Raw genomic sequence first — 18,968 nt, forward strand, 5'->3', positions numbered from 1 at the left:
ACGTTATCAACACAACTAGTTGAGCTCTTAACCCAAGTGGTTCCAGTCTCCTAAATAGTCTTATTTTCTGCCTCTTGTATGCAGAAAGTTCTGTGTGTGTTGTGTATGTACACAGCTGATGTACTTACCTAAGCGTTTAAAAAGCTGTTGGGAGTCCCTGAAACAGGTGAGGACTGCCTGGAAAGTAGAGCAGTGCAGCAGCAAGAGAGATAAACTGTTCCCATACAGTGAAGGGATTCAGACAGGTGGGTTGGGTTTTTTTTGTTTTGTTTTGTGTTTTTTTTTTTTTTCTGGGTAGTATTTGTTTTTTGTTTGTTTTTTAATTAAAAGCTGTGATAACAACTAAGGTAATGGGAACTTCTCGAGTTTTCTCTGTTCTGGATGATTTTGTGATACTCGCAAATGGTGATTACCCAGTCTCCCTTGTGGTACAAATCCAGTTTTCTTATTTTTAGGTCATAGATTTAAATTTTAAGTTTCCACATTCTAGGAGATGCCTTGCACCTGCACAGTGGGGTCATTTCTCACTCAGAAATGCCCAGATAATGTTTAAATAGTCCTACAAAGTAAAACAGCTGCAATGTGTGATACTGAGTGATTTTCATGCTTAAGTACTGAGGTATTGACCCTGAAGCAGACTTCCCAAGAATATGTGTAGTCCTGGGGTATGGGTTCAGATGATCTTAGTCCTTGACTCAGCCAAGCACTGCTCATAGGCCTAATCTCTCTTTCTTCTAGGTAGCTGGTGATTACCTCTTCTTCCAGTCCCTCTGAGAGTGTTCTACTTCCACACTGAAGGCCTGAACTGTGCTTAAGATATTCATCTGTCCTTTTTTCTCCCTAGGCTTATGGCATTGTATGGAAAGCAGTTGATCGCAGGACAGGAGAAATAGTTGCTGTTAAAAAGATTTTTGATGCTTTCAGGAACAGAACAGATGCTCAGGTGAGAAATCATTGTTCTAACATGTCCTGAAAGATGTGTTGGGAGTTCATAGATATTTTGGGGATTTATGTCTCTGAAAGATGTTAGTTATTTGACAATTATGCATGTAATAATACAGTCTACAGCTATATTAGGATAAAAAGGAGCAGTAGATGTCAAGCTTTCTATATCATGGCATCTACGAGCTACTGTTTGATGTCCCTAAGTAAAAAGTGTCTCCATAGGCATGTGCAGTTTGATTCTCCCTCATGTTGTTGTGCCGTAGCATCTGGGCACAGAGAGCACACCTGTGACTCTTGTGAGGAACTGGGGTTTTCCCAGTCTGTCTACCATATAAGGGTTTCCTCTGCTTTAGAGATTAGAATGGATTTAACCGTCTCATTGGAGGTCTGTACTCTGTTCTGTCATTCTGTTGAGCTGATAAAAAACTTTTTTCTGTTTATTTCTAGAGAACATTTCGAGAGATTATGTTCCTGCAGGTAACATCCATTTTTCCTTGTCCTCTCTGATTTTTAATTCTCTCTGATGTTGTTCATATATTTTATTCCCATTCTTTTTCAAAATGCAATGATCAGTGTTGGCAACTCTTGTTAACTTCTTTTCTGCACCATCCTGGCAAACAGTCTTCCCATGACTGGGCAAAACCACCTGAATGAAATGGAGCATATGTCTTATTTTTCCTTTGAGACATGCCCTGTTCTTTCACCATTTTTAGCAGTATGTCTACTCTAGGATCACGATATTGATTTGCACTTTCTGTCAATTTTTATTTCTTTGTGGACAGAAAGTGTTGTTCTTAAAATTTAAATGCCATGATTCAGGGGTGGGGCTGGGGTGTGGAAGAGATTTACATGCCAAATTTTTTTTTTCTCTGTCATGTGGGAAGCAACTTGACCATATGAAATAATCAGAGCAAAACTAAAAGGGAGTTCTGTATGGAATTAATTAAGGCTGCTCTTGTTTTGATATAATTGACCATACACTACGCCTATTTACCTTATCAGTGGCAGTGGCATTAAAATTATCTGTCCATTCCTCCCTCAGACTTAGCTTGTAGAAACATCAATATTTTTGAATAGTGATAATGTTGCTATAACTATGATTTTCTAAGGACACAAGCAAGACAGGGCTCATAGGAAGAGCTATTTCCTAAGACTGTCAAATTTAAGTAGGAAAGAGATGAGGTTTTTTACTTCTTAATCATCCTTTAAGCCTGAAATAGAAGCCACAAACTTATGAGCTAAAAACATAAGAGAACAATTCCTTAGAAGTTAATTACTGTAAGTTGTTAGATCATCTCTGGAAGTACAGCACTTCTGGAGTTGATGAGTGGAGGAGAAGTTGGGAGGAAAAAAAGGATATTTTTCCTGAAGGAAAGAACGAGTCATTTTGGGGGAGGGAGGTTAATGTGCCATTAAGCCCTTACTTTCATGACTTTTGGTGCTTAATAGACTTAAGACTGATGTGCATCTCTAGAAATTTATCCCTTTGGGATAAAAACTTTCCTTAAATTGTTTGGATTGCGTATTCTGAATAGTGTCCTCAGAATAAATGCAAGGGTATTTGATGGCCTGGCTGTATATTACTGCTTTGTGAGTGTATTTTCATGGATTGCTGCAGGTGAGTGTGTTGATTTGTGGATTTTTCTGGATGTTGTACATTATAACATTGGCCTCAGAGTCTAGGAAGATGATGCTGTTTTAAGATGACTGTAGAGAGCTTAATACTACAATTTTTGATACTGTTTGTGACTGAATTTGTGATGGAAATAAAGTCTACATTGCTGTTTCGAATAACAAAAAAATAATTTATGTATTTTAGATATAAGTCTAGGTTTTATGGTGCGGCTATTTATAATTTTATACTCAGGGTAGTTCATGACAATGCTGGCATCCTGTGAAGTGTTCACAGTGTCTCTAGCTGTGCAGAAGTGCCAGCTACAGGAAATAAAGGTTGTTAAGACTGGAAATGATGACGTAAATGATCTTGACAGTATTGTCCATCTGCAAATGTGAGCACAGAATTCACCTCCAGTATTGAGGTGGATATGCCACGTATGCTGATGGATCTCCCATGACAATAATGCAGCCTGTAGAGTGTTTCAGCCTACCTCAGATAGGAATTTCTGGGTTGGTTAGGTTCTCTAATTATGAAAGTTGATGGCAACTTAGATATTCTATTTTCTCTGCCACAATAATTTTGTGTAGGAAATACGAGGTGCATAAAGTTGTCTGGATTTTATTCTCAAATGGTATAGAAGAATTTTTAGAACTAATGTCTTAGACAACAGAAATTGATTTTTTTTAGATTAACTGTCTGGTTTCACACTGTGGAGCAAGTTTAAATCCGTTTTAAAATTCAGTGGAAGCATAATGAAGGAAATAGCATGTTAAAGTTTGTTCTAGACAATAATACAAACCAAAATAGGTTATTGTCTTTTTTTTTTTTTTTTTATGATTCACAAGCAAGACACTTGATTTTGACAGTTGGATGTCTTCCCTCTACAGGAATTTGGAGAACATCCAAATATCATCAAGTTGCTTGATGTTATCCGAGCTCAGAATGACAAGGACATCTACCTCATCTTTGAGTCCATGGGTGAGACGTAGCGTTGCATCAGCCATTTAAATACAGCCTCTCTTATGAGTTATCTTTGTTCCTTACTTTGATAGTAGTGTGTTGATGATTTACATGAATATTCATATAAGTAGACATAGAGGTAGGAGCACTGCAGGTGTGTTTATGTGTATCAGTTGTGATTAGATGGGAATAGCAGTGAAACTTTAAAAGGAGCAATAATTATGTGAGAACTGGCTGGTTGAGATGAAGGAAAGATGGTAGTGAGCAACAAATTAGAAGGCTTGTAGAGACAGAGTTGCATATGGGAGAGACTATGCAATTTTATTATTACAAAAGGCTGCAATAATAGAACAGTTACTGTAGCATGAGCTGCAAGTCAAACTGATAATAAGGGGGATTGCAGTACTATTAGTAATTAGTGTTAACCTCTGTTGAGGATGCACTTGAAAGATTAAAGTTTGGACAATGGTCTGTTCTGGCCTTGCTTTGAGGAACTTACATTCACAACTTGGTAACCCTTTACTGATGTAAATATATTACTGATATTACAGAGACAGATTTACATGCTGTGATTAAGAAGGGGAATTTACTGAAAGATATCCACAAGTGTTACATTCTCTACCAACTCCTGAAGGCAACTAAATTCATCCACTCAGGAAATGTTATTCACAGAGACCAGAAGGTATATTTCAGTTATAGTCTTTATCCTTCACTCAAGTTTTCTGTTAAACACTAAATGGAAAACTACAAAAAGAACGAAACTAGTAGAATAACCTTGATAATAATCTTCTACCATTCAGAGAGTAAAAAGCTTATTGATTTTTCTTTGTTCAATTCAGCCTTCAAATATCTTGCTGGATGCAGACTGCTTTGTAAAACTTTGTGATTTTGGGCTGGCCCGTTCTTTGTGTCAGGTGAATGAGGATCAAGGCAACCCTGCTCTAACAGAGTATGTGGCAACACGCTGGTACCGAGCCCCTGAGATCTTACTTTCCTCTCAGAGGTAACTGCTTGATGTGAGCGAAGGGATGGGGTTATATAATGTCTTCACCACTGGTAAAATTTGTTGTGTAAAAGTCTTAAATATTTTCATTTTCTGTGTCACCAGATGCTGTGTCATGTCAGCAGCCCATTTTCTCAATAGGCATTTAAACTTCAGTTGTGCAACATAAAAATCTCATTACATGTACATTTCCTTCCTGGCTTCTTAGATTATTCATTTGCATACATTATCAGCTCATCTGTTTGTCCTCCTTTCTCCCACTGGACTTACTCTTTCTCCCCTTAAATCTGCATCTTTACAAAATTTGACTGAGTACCTTAGTCCTATTTTCTAAATTTAAGGATTGCTTTTTGCTAGACCTTCAGAAAAGACTCTGTAATCAAATGTTAAATCAGCTGCCTGTTAGTAAGGCTTAGTCCTTTTTTTTTGGCTTAAATATACAAAAACATTGATCAGAAAAGAAAATGGATATAGGTTGGGTTAGTATCCCAAATTTGAAATGTGACTGTTTTGCAAAACTGTCATTTACCCATTGTTTGGCATTTACTGCACCTAAGTAATTGTAACTGCTTTCTAGATTCATCTGCCCTGAAAAGTCAGTTGTTTCCAATCAGCAACTTGTATCTTCACCGTTGGTTCTATGAAAAACATATATTACCCTGTCCTGGCATTTAATGTATTTCCTTTTATGTTTCCTAGAACAGACTCTTAGTAGGGTTAATCTCCTTTCTCTTTTATGCTTGCTAGTTTTATGATTCCAGAATCTCATCCACTTTGTAGTTAAAACCTGTGAGCATTTGTATTCAAGGAGTCATCATCCTTGTTTTTCTAGCAAAATAAGCTAATGGAGATGATGTGAATACCAGGTACAGCAAGTTTTAGTCCTAACTCTGTTCTGTTCTTATTTGTAGTTACACTAAAGGTGTAGATATGTGGAGCATTGGCTGTATTCTGGGAGAGCTGCTACTTGGGAAACCTCTTTTTCCTGGAACATCAACAGTGAATCAAATGGAGCAGATCTTGAGGGTCATTCCTGCCCCATCCCCAGAAGGTAGGACTCTTCTACAGGGAAAGGTATTTAGAGAAGAGATTAAAAGAACAAAGGAAAGCAGCCCAGCTGGATCCAGGAAGAAGGTGTCTCTTGTGAGTCATTCTAACACTTTTCCAAGGGAATTAATGACTTAATTGTAAAATGTTAGTGTTAGAGGACAATAAGCCTGCACTTGATTAGATGAGAAACAAGAATCAGGCCTTCAAAATATTTTTGAGACTTATAAGAGGGTAACAGTTTAAAACAGAGTATGATACTTTAGTGGGACTTGCATAGTAAAGGTGAATTGGACTTTTTGGTCTGGAAATCTAAACACAGAAGGGAAAGCTGGAGTAAATATATGTTAAATACAAAAGAGATTAGATGATGATGATTATTTTCTTCTATGAGTTCCGTCTAAAAGCCTCTACACTTTCGAACGTATCACCATGTTGTAAAATTATATAACTGAGCTAGCAAGTGGTTTCTAGAAAAATAACTACCTTCAGTTTAAGGACATCATCACAGTTTTAGAGATTTCCATTCAAGCTTAAAGTTATTTATAGTTTTTATTAGAGATTTGGTTACTGTGCATGAAATATTAATGGAAATGTGTGTGTGAAAGCACCAAGACAAGAGCTAGAAGAACAGCTTGCACTAATAACAAAAAAGGCTATTCCATTCTCAGGAATACAGTTGAGAAATGTGTTGATAATTGGTCATAACCAGGTCTCTTAAGACAAGATCCCAGGACAAATGACTCCTTAGCAGAAGGTCCTGTATCCTAACCACAGGGCAGTGGCTGCAAGGTTGCAGCATATCACAGGCACAGTTTATTTCTCTTTTAGCCATACAAGTGAAAACAAATACTTGTTCAAAATGTTATTGTAAACAAGAAAATCAACCTGTGAGCAGCAACTTTGCCAATGATTTATGGGGACCAAAGAAGCAAGATTCTGAAGCAAAAAAAAACCATTCCATAGCAACTGTTGGCTCTTAGAGAGTACGACAGACTTGTTCAGAGAATGGTCATTGTCACCAGCCAAACTGAACCCCAGCAAATGTGATGAGTTCAGTAGCTGGTGTCCCACAGAAGTGATCCTGGCCAGATTGTTTGGCCCTGGATATCTTGGTGCTTCTGCATATGTGGGTATGAGTGGAAGTTTATGAAATCTATGATAGAATGAGTATGAATTGAGAAGCTTAGAAAATGTGCAAGTAGATATTCCACCCCCCTTCCATAAGATCTCCCATTGAGTTTTATTATGATAATCTACAATGTTAATGTCAAATGTTTGCTTTCCCTCATAAACTGTATAGCTCTGGTAATCCTAATTTTGGCATTAACATTATCTTTTCATTATTGCAGATATTTTGGCTGTGCAGTCAGATTACAGGGCCTCAGTTATTCACCGCATGAGTTCCCGGTAAGCCGTGTATGTTCAGTGTGTCTCAGAATTCAAGAGTCTACTGTATGATGTTGACAAAAAGTGCCCCTAAAGTTCACCTTCCAGTGTTCACCAGTTGGAAATTATTTCTACTCTGCAGATTCACCTGCCTCTAGGGAAAGGATGTAAATTTTAGAAAAAGAAAAAAAAGATGAGAAGACCAATGACATAATCTGGGAATAACCAAACAGAATGAGGTTGGACCTACATTCCAAGCTATTGTCATGAATACTTTCTCAAAATTAGAATATTTTCCTATCCTGAGTCATTTGGGTATCAGATGTCATTGGTTCACACATGGAAACCCTGAATCTGTTCAGGCTGACAGACTCATTCCAGCTGCTTAACGACTCTTACTGTCTTCGTTTGTTTGTTTTTTTTTCCCTTTTATCTGTCATGGTTCTTTTGGATCCTCATTACATACACAGACTACCACAGAATTCTGCATTTATGACATACTTAATTAGTGAACATTAGTAAAATTAACGCTCTTACACTGTCTGATGGCCACAGCAAATTATTCACCAGTCTCTTAAGTATTTTCTACCCGTATCTGTATGATACCAGAGGGCTCCCTTCTTGTCAGGGAGTCTGCAGTACACGTAGACCAGCTATGTGTGCTGTGAGTTCTCTGAAGTTTGCTGATGTTTTTGTTGGTTTGGGTTAGGGTGGCTCAAATCATAAGCTCTGCCAGGTCCCTTACTGTTCACATGAACAGCACATGTGTTTTCATGCTGACTTCAGCTGGCATCCTGGAGCATTATTCAGGGATGCCAGGATTTCTGTACTGATCTGTGCCAGGTAGTAGAGGAACTGAGACACTTTTGTCCTTGCTGATTCACCTGTCAGCATGGTATGTGGGTTTGACCTTGCAGGGGGAAGTGGATGACCACAGCATCCCACAGGAATTCCCCTTGATGCAATTTCTGAATGTTGCTGCTTATCTTTTTGCTGTGCACCTGTACTGGGTTTGGCTGGAATGGAGTTCATTTCCTTCATGGCAGCTTGTATGCTGCTGTGTTTTATATTTGTGACCAAAATGATGTTGACAACACGGCAGTATTTCAGCTGTTGCTTAACAGTGCTTGCAGAGCAGCCATCAAGGCTGTCTGTTCCTCACTCTGCCCCCACAGCGAGTAGGTGAAGGGTTGGTAAGAGGCTGGGGAGGGCACAGCTGGGACAGCTGACCCTTCTGATCAGAGATATTCCATAAATATAGTGTCATGATCAGCAATAAAACGGGTGGGGAGGAATTTCTATGAAGTAGCTGTTGCTCGGACACTTGCTGAGTATCAGGCTGTTGGTGGCAAGTGATTGCTTTTTACAACTTGGTGGGTGTTTTTTTCCATTTTTTTCATCCACATACTGAACTCTTTTTATCTTAACCCATGAGGTTTTCTTGCTTTTGCCCTTCTGATTCTCTCCCCCATCCTGCTGAGGGGGGTAGAGTGAGTGACTGGATGGGGTCTTAGTTGTCATCTGGGGTCAACCCACCAGAGTCCTTTTTGGCATCCAACATGGGACCAGAGGGGTTTGACATCACAATAGGTTTGACTGCAGTGTACTAGACAGGAATTGATAGTAATTACACCTGTTTAGCTGTTTCTGGTCATAATATTGATGTATTTGTTCTTGACACTGGTTTATTTGTTCCTGTACCTGCTCCATGGCATGCTCTCTCTTTTGCTGTACATCAGATTTGAGGGTGCATTAATGGCTGCTTTCAGTTTTTGCAGTTTGCTGTGCTGCTTAGCACTTTTTTGTGTTTTTACTGGGAGTAAGAAGATGATTTAAAATACGAGTAAGAATCATGTTTTAAAACTGATTTTTCAAATGTATTGGATATTCTCATGTCTGCTATGTTAATAATTTATCTTTAGGATTTCAAAATGCAAAACCAGATTTTTAAACTTCACCTTCTCATTGCGAATTATACAGAAATATATTTCTGTGGCCTAAGGGCTGGATTCATGGGGTCTTTAACAGTTCTACTGAAACATCCAAGAGTTTGGGCTTCCTCCATTGTCAAAAGAACAAAATAAATATTTCTTGTCCAGAGGACTTCTTATTTTCCTGTGTGTGATACTGTCTGGTATCTCTTGCTCTTTCCAGAGAAAGACTAGACTTGCAAGTTAGGCACTTCATGTAGGTTCCCAGCACTAGGAGGGAGGCACACAGCCCTAATGAAAGGCCGTACGCAGGCCTACACTTCAGAGGGTTCCAGGATTCTGACACACTATTTGTGAGTGAACTCTGGAGTCAGGTGTCACCTTGATGTGACTCCCCAGAACTGTAATTCATGCCTTCACTCTGAATTAGACATTGGGAGCTTATATCATTGCTTTCTGACTTCTAGGCAGCGAGTAACATTTGAGGAGATACTGCCATCCTCTACTCCATTGCCTGCCTTGGATCTTCTGAAGAAACTTTTAGTATTTAACCCTAATAAACGACTCACAGCAGAGGAGGCTCTGCAGCATCCTTATGTGAAAAGGTGAGAGTAAGATCAATGTGCAGTTTCCCCTGATGTCTTATGAGATGATATAGACCTGCTCTTGGCACAAGTTTTCTTTATATGCATGATAGAAAAACAAAACAAAGCTAATTCTTAATTTTCTCTAACCCTATTTACACTAGAGATCACACTAGATGATTTAACAATCCTTTTTTAACATTATATTAATCTGTGGTGCTGTTTTTAATCTTAGTAAATTACATTATTTGTTATTATCTTAGGTTTCACTGTCCTGCCAGGGAGCCCTCTCTGGATTATGATGTGATTCTTCCTTTAGGTGATGATATCCAGCTGTCTGTGGCGGAATATCGAAATAAATTATATGAGGTACTTTCTCTTATCCTATTTTCCAAAATCCTAATGCTCCAGGTAACCTGCCATTCTTGCTCACATTTAATGAATTATGTAATTTTCTTCTGTTTGTGTTCCCCTAGGCTTTCCATACACCCCTACAGTTACATCTTGGTGTTTCTTATCAGTCAGTTCCATACGGTCATAATTTTTATGAGGTCTTTAAATCTGAATTCCCACTGGGAAACAGAAGTCTGTAAAGCATGATGTCTGAGGGACTGTGTTAGAGGAAAATATATTATGCTGGATCCAACATTCCCAAGTGAGGTGAGACTGCAGCCATTCCATGTCCCCAGGCCCAGGCAGTAGCAAAGCTGAAGATGTATTCTCAGTAGGAACACGCACACAGAAAACACCCCCACATGGCACAGACGTGGCTGGCCACATGGATCACAAAGAGCACACAGAGAACTCCCACAAACAGCACCAGCAGCCTTGTCCTGCTGCCTTCTCTGGCTGAGCAAGTTGGAAGTCCGCTCATGAGAATATATTTCCCTACGTGCAGGGTGGATTCCTGCAGCAGCTGGTCTCACACACTGGCCTGCTCAGCAGCTCCCCTGGACCCTGTCCTCAGTGGCTGGCACCTGGCTGTACATCCCCCGATGCTGCAGCCCTTCTCCAGGTGCTGGTATAGACGGTGAAGACAAGCAGCTGGGTAGGACGCTTCTGGTCCCTTGGCTGCCCTCTGCCTCTCCCGCAGATACACGGGTATCTCACACCGAAACACCCTCACCCCCTTGCTCCCAGGCCACTTGATCTATTCCCAGACTAGTCTGGCTTGGGAAGTGGGTCCATGTGAACCTCATGGAGTTCAACAAGGCCAAGTGCAAGGTCCTGCATCTGGGTTGGGGCAGCCCCCAATATCAACACAGGCTGGGGAAGGAGTGGATTGAGAGCAGCCCCCAGGAGAAGGACTTGGGGGGCTGGGGGTGGAAAACGGCCTGTGAGCCACCAAGGGGCGCTGGCAGCCCAGAAAGGCCCCGTGTGCTGGGCTGCACCCAGAGCAGGGTGGGCACAGGGCGAGGGGGGATTCTCCCCCTCTGCTCCGCTCTGGGAGACCCCCCTGCAGGGCTGGGTCCGGCTCTGGGGCACCAACAGCAGAAGGACACGGACCTGCTCCAGTGGGGCCAGAGGAGGGCCAAGAAAATCCTCTGAGGCCTGGAACACCTCTCCTGTGAAGAAAGGTTGCGAGAGTTGGGGGTGTTCAGCCTGGAGAAGAGAAGGCTCCGGGGAGGCCTCATTGTGGCCTTTCAGTGCTTAAAGGGGTTTATAAGGACAGAGACAGACTCTTTACCAAGGCCTGTAGTGACAGAATGAGGGGTTTTAGACTGAAAGAGTGTAGGTTTAGAATGGACATATGGAAAAAAAATAGTTAGGATGAGGGTGGTGAGACACTGGAACAGGTTGTCCGGAGAAGCTGCGGATGCCCCATCGTGGGAGGTGCTCAGGGTCAGGCTGGATGGGGCTGTGAGCGCCCTGCTCCAGTGAAAGATACCTCTGCACCAGGCAGGGGCATTAGACTAGATGATCTTTAAAGGTCCCCTCCAACCCAAACCATTCTATGATTCTGTGAACGTTTGATGTCTAAAGATGTGAGAGAACAAAGATAAACACAAATCAGAACTAATTATAAGACTGAACTAATCTGGATGATGGTGTTGAGACAGTAGGGGGAGGATAGCTGGAGTGAATGCTCCAACAATGAAATATGGGGAGCAGCAAAAGAGGAAGTAAATCAAACCTTTAGGAGGAGAAATTGGTTTTGACTTAGTTTTTACAGTAAAAGAAGTTATGTAAATGCCATGTTACGAGGCAAAGGAACTGAAGGACATTGAGAAGAACAGTCGCTGGAATGTAAACACAGTAAAACAGGTGTTGGAAAGAATGAAGGTGGGAAGAGAAGATTAAAAAGGAAGGAGAGATTAGAAAATCCAAGACTGAGAAAGACTGATAAGGGTGTCCACCTTCCCAGAGAGAAAGGAAAAGTGTTATCACTTCTATTAACAACAATTAAAATAGAAGAAAATAAAAATAAAATTGAATTTTAAAAGTTGAACCTACTTAAAATTTCTTCTTAGGCCTTTAATAGAAGGAAGGTATTAAACTCTACATGTGTTAGGAGTCAGGAGCGGATGAGTTAGTCAAGGGAATACTGAGCACAGGTAGAAAAGATATTGCAAATGTCAATAGATTGGTCACATAATCTAGGTACAAAGCTAAGAAACAAGTGAATAGTTTTGAATAGTGTTACTGATAGGGTGTCAAATTTTGGAACAACTGTGATTACAGGAAGTTAAGAGCAGGTTGTCTGCACCGACCCAAAACCTTGGCAAGGATTCTGTTGTTAGATAATAATGTGTAGTAGTGTTAGGTGAGAAATAATTATCAACTAACTTGGATTAATGTTGCTTTGACCAAATCAGCTTTGCAAAGTTCTGGAAAGGGATGGTAAGAAACAACATGGTGTTAACCTTTTGGGCATATGGATTCTGTCTTTTCCAAGGCTAATGCCCATTTCATTCAGTGGTGTTCTCCCTCAGGATATATTGAAATTGCCTCTTCACCCAATCCTTATTATTTCTATCCTCTCTCCATCCCTAAATTAATTTTTAAATTATACTTATTACCTATCGTGTGAAATAAATAGCAGTTATTTGTAAATCTTTCCCTTTTATTTCTGTTTTGTTCCTCTGCTGTGTAGTTGTGTTAAGTCTAACCAACTTCCTTGTATAGATGATCCTGGAAAAGAAATTAAATAGTCACCCAAAGGAGCAAGTGCGGAGAGAAAACATTCCACTAAGTCAGTCTGAATCCAGGCCGCTTCTTCCAAATTCCAGTTCTGTGACTTTACCTACCAGGAAAGGCCAGAGGGAACCAGCACCACCTCTTCTAAAAACTTCACATGTGCATGCTGGAAGCACAACGAGTGTCCTGCCAGAAGCATCCAGCCAGGAAGGTTTTGCAAGAACTTTATGGCCGAGATCGAAGATCAGTGTGATATACAACCCTATAACACACACTGCTGTTCAAAGTAGGTATTACCCTCCTACAGTGGGATCTAATCCATCATGGGGCATTATTGTGGGGAAGAAAGAAGAAAAGAGATTGAGTGGAGAAAAAGAAATAAAGGGAATTTACACGGCAAAATGGAAGGTTGAAAGTGTGGGAGGAAAATGACACAAAATGCTGTTGAACGATTTGTGTATGACATTCTCTTTGGCTCTTTCCTGCCTTGGTCCCGACTCTGTGTTCCTTTCTGTTTTCTCTTTGCTTCTCTACTGCTGCTGTCTTTTTCCATGCCCTTTTGAACTGGTTTTGTTTGCTACTACATTCTAATTTTATTCTGAATATTTTTGTTCTGTTTGTGAGATTGGAATGAGGTGGCAGGGGCTGACTCAGTTTTATGTTCTGTCCCTGCCTCAGTTTTATGTTCTGTCCCTGCCTCAGTCAGAGTCCTTGTGATTTTCCTACTTTCTCTCGGTTTTTCTTCTGCAGGTAATGCAAACTGTGGTGCTGTGATCAGGAACTGTTCTGCACCACCTTCTCAACAGGCCAGAATCTCCAACAATAGGAATCTGGGGAGACAGTTCACATGGGCAAGTGCAAATGCTCAGCTACCTCCTACAAGTGTACAGAACCTTTATAATGTGAGTAGCAGTGCTACCGAAAAAAAGAACCCTTAACTTTTCATGGACCAAAATGATATAGACACGGAATTTTTTGATTTGCAGGTTTTTTTTTAAGATACTTAAATGAGAGGCAAGACATACTGCTCTGTGAATGTCTAAATTAATACATTTTTATCAGTTAAAATGACTTATGACAAAGATACACACTGAAATGCCATTGTTTGTTTTCAGTGTCAGTCAGATGGTATCTAGTTTGATAAGGCAGTTGGACTTGTGTAGAGCACATTCCCTTACTAGAGAGCTGAGGAGTGGGCTAACGGAAGAGTTTCTGCTAGTAGGGAAAATAACTAGACATAGCTTGCCTCTCACATGGAGTAGGTTCATGTAAGAACCTGCATATTGCAGTCTCCAGTGTTGCAATGCCTAAATTTCAGGTGCTTTGTCTACTAATGAAGTTTATGACCCTGAGTTAAGTTCTGTGCATGAGGCAGAGTGTGGAGAGGAAGACCACCTATAGTCACCACCAGGAAATGACAAGGACACAGATGTGGCTTTACCCTTACATCTCTGGCATATGTAATGCTGATCTTTGGCTACTCAGGGTTTATAAACACTAAGTTTCTCCTGGAGTTTTAAGTCTAACCCCTGTCTTTCAAAAAACCCTATCACCTGTGACTTGAGCAGCAAGAGTGTTGTGGTGCCCACAGGTTGATGCAGCAGTTCTGTGAATGACTGTAGAGTTTAAGAATGGGCATTAGGTACTTCAGAGAACATGAAGTAACAGCCCTTCTGTAAATCTAGGTCTCTGCCTCATAAGAAGTATTTTTTTCACAAAGATTAATTGTAATGGATCATATATGTCAGCTAACTGTAATCAAAAAGAAAAGTATCTCTGCAGATTCTCTGCCTCAATTTCTTTTCCCCATCTTGTGTTTTTAATACAACGTTTTTTGAGATGTGCTCAGATATACAACTTTTTTTCCACTGCTCTTTTCTAGATGACAGGTTCATTTTGGGCTCCATTCTACTTTCAGTTTTATCACCTCAGACAAGTGAGGATTTGAAAACCATCTCAGATTATCGCATTGTTCAGATTGTCAGCAGCACCAAAAACTCCCTATGAGAATCACGGATCAGTTGCTTTTACATTAGCTTCAATGATGGCTTGTCCTGTCCAAAGTGTGTAGGTAGCAAATTCTTTTTTAACCAGATTGAGACTGTTGGATATTCCAAACTTAGCTGGAGAATTCACACTGTCTCTGGAATCAACCTAATGGATTGCTGCTGCTGAACAGTCCTGTACTCTCTGCTCCTCCCTCTTCCCTGTTCTTGGCCATACTTCCCTGTAAAAGTTCTTATCCCCACTGGGTTCTTAAATGACTTCCTTGCCCCTGCTTTTTCTTTTTCCTGAGCCAGTTGTCTGCTGACTAGCTCCATGAGAGCCTAGGCAACACAAGGTGATCAGAGGAAGCTTATGGCAGAGGAAGAATATGGAAAGAGGCACCACAGATTATCTTTTTTTGTGACACTAAAGATGGACTTGTTTGTTGTGGGACTTTCTCACATCCCCACAAAAGAATACTTGAGTGTCTATGTGCTGGAGCTCCAAATCATTCAAAATGTCTACTGAGCACAGTTGTGTGAAGGGACTTCTGACAGACACCACTATCAAGGATGCGTTGGGTGGGATCACCAGCTTTGTGTCAGCATGCAGTATCACATTTACCTTAAAGCACATTATTTCTTTGAACACAGCTCTGAATGATCTGAACCATTTCAAGCTAGAAGCAAGCTGCAGACACTGTTGAGAGTCAAGCTTGTTCCTCCTGGATCTCTTCTTACTGTTGTGATTGATAGGAAGATACACAGGAATGACTGCTAGAAGGAGACATGATTGCCAGTAACTCCAAGTATGTCCACATGCATACCTGCAATCTGTCTTCCAGCCCCTCTGCTTTGGAATCCCATTCAAAATGTTTTGAGAGTGAGAGGAACTATTTATTCCACAAGTGTGGAGCAAGCGTGGAACCATTTATTTCACAACATGAGACTGTGGCAGTTGCTGCATGTGCAGATGAACAGTGCTATTTGAAGAATCTTAGGTAACTGTGACCAACTTTTTGTTACTGGAAGAGCAAAATAGGGAGAAGATAATCCTACACATGCCCTGTGCTTTATATTTGTTCCTGTCAGAGACAGGTTATTGTGGTAGAAGGTCATCAGCATTGTGGCTGATCTTATGTTATATGAATGTTGACTTTTCCATCTTTCTCATTCAGCCTCAGCAGGAGCTGAAAAGTTCTCACATTCCTGTTTGCTCTGCATTCAGTCTGCATTCATTTTCAGTATCCTATCAGGATCATGAAACTCTTGTTCTCAGCCATTTGACCAGGAAAGACTCCTACATCATGGCTGGGGTGTCAGTAGCCAGTGCCACAACAGTGAATGGAAATTCCTGCCCTTCAGTTCACTACAGAGGTTCACAAAGAATAAGCCGCAGTGAAACAACTCTTCCTCTTGCACTGCAGATTCAAATGTGCTGTAATGGATGATGTATTATAAGGTATTGATGTATTATTAACTCCTCCCCATGGGGACTGATAAACACAGTACCCACCTGCAGCTTCCATCTCAGGTCACCGGGCCAGGGGATGATGATGATGATCTGTCTTTTGTACATATATTTAAAGCATTCACTACTGTTGAAAACAAGATACTAGTCAAACAGGCCCTTGGACTTCTGTTCCAGTGCAGGATTAGTTTGTTGTGTCTTGCTCCAGTGCCACTCGCTCATTCTTGACACACCCATTCTTAAACCCTTCTCCCTCACATCATTCTTACCATCCTATTCTATTCCTGATCTTACAAAATAGTCTGGTTTATTATTCATATAACATTCATTATCTCTTCTACTCCTCAGCTGAAGCAAAATCTGTGTTCCTTATTTGTATTTTAGAAAGCTGATTACAGGTTATAACTATCTTGGCTTTTCTTTCTTGTACAGAATCCAAGGAATACTCAGTTTCACAGCAAAGATGTACGTCCCCTTCTGAAGTCCAGCAAAAAGATGTTCCAGATTACTGCAAACATGGGAGCTGCTGGGGATCCGAAAGCATGGATGGGCAGTTACTCCCAGGCCTATGGAACCATATGTAAATCTGCACTGCAGAGTCTTCCAATATCCAAGTCCTCCCAGCAACACGAGCAGTGAATATGGGGGTGTCCTAACCAGGTGACATACAGCTCATCTCACCAGTGCCCTACCTGAGCAGTAACAGCAACTGAGAGCAAAATGCAACGGGCATTTGATGGTTACTCCAGCTGAAGTGAAATGTTTTATTCATTGCACAAAACAATGTGCTGCTTTCTTCTGGACAAACCAACAGGAAAGAGAATCTAATCCCTTCGCCTTTCAGTCCTACCAGACAGGGTCACAGCACTACTTTCCTATACTGTGAGAAAGAGGAATACTGTCAGTTCATATTTCTCATTTTAATTATTGCAGAAAGTTACAAAAAACTGCAATATTTTGATACTTGTGAGTATTTGGACATACTCATAATATTCAGGGCCCATGTGAACGTCAGGGAGTTCAACGAGGCCAAGGGCAAGGTCCTGCCCACAGGCTGGGGCAATCCCCAGCACAAACCCAGGCTGGGCGAGGAAGGGATGGAGAGCAGCCCCCAGGAGAAGGACTTGGGGGGCTGGGGGTGGAAAACGGCCTGTGAGCCACCAAGGGGCGCTGGCAGCCCAGAAAGGCCCCGTGTGCTGGGCTGCACCCAGAGCAGGGTGGGCACAGGGCGAGGGGGGGATTCTCCCCCTCTGCTCCGCTCTGGGAGACCCCCCTGCGGGCTGGGTCCAGCTCTGGGGCACCAACAGCAGAAGGACACGGACCTGCTCGAGCAGGGCCAGAGGAGGGCCAAGAAAATCCTCTGAGGCCTGGAACACCTCTCCTGTGAAGAAAGGCTGCGAGAGTTGGGGGTGTTCATCCTGGAGAAGAGAAGGCTCCGGGGAGGCCTCACTGTGGCCTTTCAGTGCTTAAAGGGGTTTATAAGGACAGAGACAGACTCTTTACCAAGGCCTGTAGTGACAGAATGAGGGGTTTTAGACTGAAAGAGTGTAGGTTTAGACTGGACATAAGGGTGGTGCCTTCCAACTCATTCTTTGAGTCCATGATTCTTCAGCAGTTTCAGGTGTGCTGCCTAAATGCAGATTTTTTTTTTTTTTTGAGCAGAATAGGTAACTAACTTTTCGGAAGACCACAAAGACTAAACTCTTCACAGATAATCTTAAACCCCCTCATTTTGTTTTCTACTAATTTCTATGACTCTTCTGGGGTAAATTAACATAACCAGTGGTGACTTATTTTCATTAACATCAAATAGAAAATAAATATAGGTGGGTTCTGTGACAATAATAGCTTACCTACCATGTAATATTGTAAATATTTTCATAATACATTGCACTACAGGAAATCTTTGTTTTTCAATTAATATTTGCTGTGTGTGAAAGGGAAAAATACAGGGGTATCTTCTTCAATGAATAATGTGGTAATTATTTTTTGCTTTCAGAAAGCAATTTTCCAAGAGATGCTATTGCTGAAACACCATGAAGTTATCAGGCAACAGTGGGACTACAGTAAACTTTAAAACTATGTTCCTGTTTTAATGCTGATCTTTGATACATTCTCCTCATTTACTTGAAGTTCATATAAGAAGTCTCTGACCCTGAAATTTTATTTCACCTATGATAAATGATTGTTATTCCAGAACTTTGGGACTACAGTTACAGAGGGGATTCAGGCACTAAATTCCAACGGTGAGTACCACTGCCACTGGTAGAATATCCATTTTATCTTTTAATACTCAAACACCAGAGGCTAGTTAAGTAAAAAAATAATACAGTAACTTCTGGTAGCAGGTGCGGTCACTTCAGTGTGGCAATATGAGGGAGCTGGGAATGCAGCTCACAGGGAAGTCCTGGTTTATTCTGGTTTATTCATAAAATTGGCATTTCCTGTCTGTCTTGGGCACAGGTAGGCACAGGAAATGGCAATGACAGGGTGAACATGTTGTGTAGGCAGGGCTCTGTAGCATGTTGGCTCTTGTGAGTCTGAGGTGCCAGTTCTCATGCACAGAAAAGGGAGCCCACTGCTGAATTCAGGGTCGGGGCTTCCTCTGAAAGCCTCACACCACCCAGATGATGGTGCAGAGCCACAGCTGAGTCCTCTGTTAGCCCTCTTGGGCTGAGAGGTGTGGGCTGTAACACTGATTTTCTGTTCTTCTAATGGCTTTGGTTATTACCAAATGAATTAGTTATTCTGTGATAGTTATATACACCTACAACATCTGGTAGTGAACATATCACTGAGAGAGATGAGTCAGTCTTGTTCTCGTCACGAACATACTTTTACATTAAATGCACCATGTGGAGCAAGATAAAATTCTAAAAATCTAAATGAATACAGCA

At 41.1% G+C, this 18,968-nt stretch overlaps 1 protein-coding gene across 1 annotated transcript; it reads left to right on the plus strand.

Moving 5' to 3' along the window:
* Positions 1-849: 849 nt before the first annotated feature.
* Positions 850-18,108, plus strand: MAPK15 (mitogen-activated protein kinase 15). Its single transcript, XM_026842672.1, has 13 exons — positions 850-943; positions 1,393-1,422; positions 3,451-3,541; positions 4,075-4,205; positions 4,363-4,526; positions 5,438-5,577; positions 6,926-6,983; positions 9,361-9,498; positions 9,741-9,846; positions 12,604-12,901; positions 13,366-13,517; positions 16,504-16,929; positions 18,071-18,108. The coding sequence occupies exons 2-12, from the start codon at positions 1,411-1,413 to the stop codon at positions 16,708-16,710; spliced, it is 1,497 nt and encodes a 498-aa protein (XP_026698473.1). The 5' UTR covers positions 850-943; positions 1,393-1,410; the 3' UTR covers positions 16,711-16,929; positions 18,071-18,108.
* Positions 18,109-18,968: the final 860 nt, after the last annotated feature.

Source organism: Athene cunicularia, assembly GCF_003259725.1.
Source record: "Athene cunicularia isolate RWA chromosome 2 unlocalized genomic scaffold, athCun1 chr2_part1, whole genome shotgun sequence".
NCBI lineage: Eukaryota > Metazoa > Chordata > Aves > Strigiformes > Strigidae > Athene > Athene cunicularia.

Bases quoted from the DNA above. Each gene is read 5' to 3' on its own strand.
- MAPK15 (XM_026842672.1), top strand. The intron at 4,206-4,362 runs GTATATTTCAGT...TGTTCAATTCAG, and splicing joins TTATTCACAGAGACCAGAAG to CCTTCAAATATCTTGCTGGA. The intron at 9,847-12,603 runs GTACTTTCTCTT...TTCCTTGTATAG, and splicing joins ATCGAAATAAATTATATGAG to ATGATCCTGGAAAAGAAATT.